The sequence below is a fragment of the Neopelma chrysocephalum genome, unplaced genomic scaffold (assembly GCF_003984885.1).
Source record: "Neopelma chrysocephalum unplaced genomic scaffold, ASM398488v2 Primary Assembly neopelma1_92531, whole genome shotgun sequence".
NCBI lineage: Eukaryota > Metazoa > Chordata > Aves > Passeriformes > Pipridae > Neopelma > Neopelma chrysocephalum.
The window spans coordinates 1,024-4,407 of NW_020921269.1; the positions used below are offsets into that span (position 1 = coordinate 1,024).

The 3,384-nt window shown below is 52.5% G+C and overlaps 1 protein-coding gene across 1 annotated transcript; it reads left to right on the forward strand.

Moving 5' to 3' along the window:
* Positions 1-650: 650 nt before the first annotated feature.
* Positions 651-1,625, forward strand: LOC113980125 (zinc finger protein 239-like; the record flags this gene model as incomplete). Its single annotated transcript, XM_027707365.1, has 1 exon — positions 651-1,625. A coding segment is annotated over one exon (975 nt), but the record flags the coding sequence as incomplete, so codon positions are not given.
* Between the last annotated feature and the right edge of the window lie 1,759 nt (positions 1,626-3,384).

Below are 3,384 nucleotides of genomic sequence, written 5' to 3' on the forward strand. Positions count from 1 at the left end.
TGGCAACCATCACACATTCCCTTTGCTATGATCGGTTACCATGGCAAACATCATACATTCCCATTACTACGGTCAGTTACCATGGCAACCATCACACATTCCCTTTGCTATGATCGGTTACCATGGCAACAATCACACATTTCCCTTGCTACGGTCAGTTACCATGGCAACCATCAGACATTCCCATTGCTGCAGTCGGTTACTATAGCAACTATAATACTACCCACTGGTACAGTGAGTTACTATGGCAACCATCATACAGTCTCATTGCTACGGTTGGTTACCATGGCAACCATCATACATTCCCATTGCTACTGTCAGATACTGTAGCAACCAGCATAATTCCCACTGCTGCAGTCAGTTACCATGGCAACCAGCATACATTTCCGTTGCTACGGTTGGTTACCATGGCAACCATCATAGAGCCGCATTGCTATGATCAGTTACCATGGCAACCATCATCGACTCGCATTGCTTCGGTCAGTTACCATGGCAACCATCATACATTCCCGTTGCCACAGTCACTTACCATGGCAACCATAATACATCCTGCCGGGGCCGGAGTTGGGGGGATGTCCTTGGCCTTCCCTGTGGGCCGGAGGCAAATCCCCTCCCTGTCCTTCTTGTTTCCTGCCCCAGGCCCCGAGCTGAGGACGGAGAGCCCGGAGGACAAATCCTCCTGTGAGAACCTGGTGGGAGAGGCCGTTTTGAAGGGCTCCACGGCGCAGGAAGGCAGCGGGGAGGAAAAGGGCCAGAGATCCCCCCGCGGGAGGGGCTCCAAAGCCAGCCCAGGGTGCTCTGAGGAGGAAAGACCCAGCCTGTGCTGGGAAGGCGGCCAGAGCTTGAGGCAGAGTTCCGACCTGATGGTTCCTGAGCAGCCTCCCAGCAGGCAGAAGCCCTTCAGGTGCTTGGAATGTGGGAAGAGCTTCAGGAAGAGCACCAACCTCCTCAAGCACCAGCACATCCACACTGGGGAACGTCCCTACACTTGTAGGGAATGTGGGAAGAACTTCAACCAGAGCTCCACCCTGATGCGACACCAGCTCATCCACACTGGGGAACGGCCCTACCCGTGTGGGGAATGTGGGAAGAGCTTCAGGCACCACTCCAGCCTCTGCAAACACCAGCGCATCCACACTGGGGAATGGCTCTACATGTGTGGGGAATGTGGGAAGAGCTTCAGGTACAGCTCCGACCTGATCCAACACCAGCGCATCCACACTGGGGAACGGCCCTATTTGTGTGGGGAATGTGGGAAGAGCTTCAGGAACAGCTCCCATCTCTGTGCCCACCAGCTCATTCACACTGGAGAACGGCCCTACACGTGTGGGGAATGTGGGAAGAGGTTTCCGACCAGCTCCAGTCTCCTCCTGCATGAGCGGACGCACACGGATGAGAGGCCCTTCCGCTGCACCGACTGTGGGAAGGGTTTCAAGCAGAACTCCCACCTCGTCACCCACCGTCGCATCCACACTGGGGAACGGCCCTACAAGTGTGGGGAGTGTGGGAAGAGCTTCACCCAGAGCTCTAACTTGATCTCACACCAACAGACCCACCATCAAGAGAAACCCTACCAGTGCCCTGATGGTGGGAAGAGCTTCAGCCGCTGCTTCCACCCGAAATGAACTCCCTGATGGTGAGGCAACCCCTGGAGTCCAGTGACTGTCAGTCCATCCCTTTCGACCACAAAGGGCCAGTCCCCTTTCCCAGGGGCAGCTTCTTCCAACAGAACCCTTCTTTGGGTGTGTGTGGAGATTCCTGCCTTGGCTGGGGAACCCCCAAGGTCAGTTCTGGAGGTTGAGGGCAGAGATCTCCCCAGGAGCTTTGGTCTGGGGGAGTTCCATCCATCTTTAATTAAGAATTATTGCTTTTGTGCCAGCTTGAGTAGAATTGCTTCAACAATTGCTTTAGTGTAGAGCACTGTCCTATCTTATCCTGTACTCCTGGTAGTTTTAGTGTTTGTATTGTGCAGTAAATAATTCTCATGAAGATCTTTTGTCTGATCCTTTGGAACCCTAAATAACTCATTTCTATCAGTAGATCTGATTTGTCATCATTAAAACCTGGGGGACAAAGTGTTTCAGTCACATTTCTGTAATTCCTCTAAACTGAAACTGTTGTCATAATGCAAGGCTGAGATTGAATCCAGCAGCCCCCAGCACCCCAGAAAAGGGGTTAGGTGGGGTCCTGGGTGGGCTTTGAGTGTGTTTGGGAGTCTTTGAGGGGCCGTGGGAAGGTTTTTGGGGGTCCCAGCACCTTTTGGTGTGAGCTGGGTGCTTTATTGAGGGGCAGGTGCCCTCCCAAATCCCACCCAGAGTGGGTTGACATGGGGGCACACAGAGGGATCCCCATTCTCGATCCATCTCAGGCCGATTCTACCCCCCCCAAACTCGGCTCCACCCCTTGGGATTCCCCCAAGCCCCTCCTCCACTGCCCCCCAATAACCGGGACTGGGCAGGAAGCGGGGAGGGCCCGGCGGTGTCTGATAGAAATAAATCAAGGCATCTCTCTCTTTCTTTTACCCCCTGGGCAGTGACCATCAAGAGGCGTCCCTGCTTCACAGCAGAAGCTCCACACACTTCAACAAAGTCTGTGGAAGAATCTGCTCTATGAAAGTTGGCCCTGGGCTTTTATGCTTATCCAGTGATGGATGGCCAGTCACATATTGCCAGGCCAGTGAGCAGCTGATCTGTCAAACTCTGCTTCCAAAAGCAGGATGTGTATTGGAAGGTTGGGGAACCAGGCTGGGTTTGGCACAATTCAACACTAAACCAACCCCTTGGCACCAGCAGTAACTCCCCACAGAGAGCTTGCATTGCTTGCATTCTCCCATCAGATTTTTTTCCAGGCAGAACATCCTGCTACAAGGGGTCTGTTAGCACCCGCCCCAGAAAGGAGGGGGTAACCCAGGTTCTTAATAATAAATCCCTTGGGGTGGATTAGAGTGAAACGACACGGAATAATTGGTGTTTGAAAACATAAATATGTAGGGTTTATTTTAGAACACTTTTGTTTCAAAGGTAAACAGGTATGTTGCCAGTTTGGGTGTTATCATCTATATCTTTCATCTACAGCAATGTGGCATAAAGAGAACCTTTAGGGAAAATGCATAAGGGAGAGAAAGGAAAGACAGGATAAGGGTGAGGGAGAGTAAGGGAAAGCAAAGCTGAGAGTGGAAAGATGTCTATAGTCACTGCCCACGGGGTCCAGCGATGGAACTTGGGAGTTGCAGCTTCCATGTCTGTGAGTTGAAGTGGTGGCCTTGATCCGTTGGGGGTGGGGGAGGGAAGCCCCCACACTGCAAGAAGTTCTGAGTTATTATATCCATGGATGGTGTCCCGGGCCATGCCACGAACCCCCAACATCTCCTGGGCCTGCGCAGAG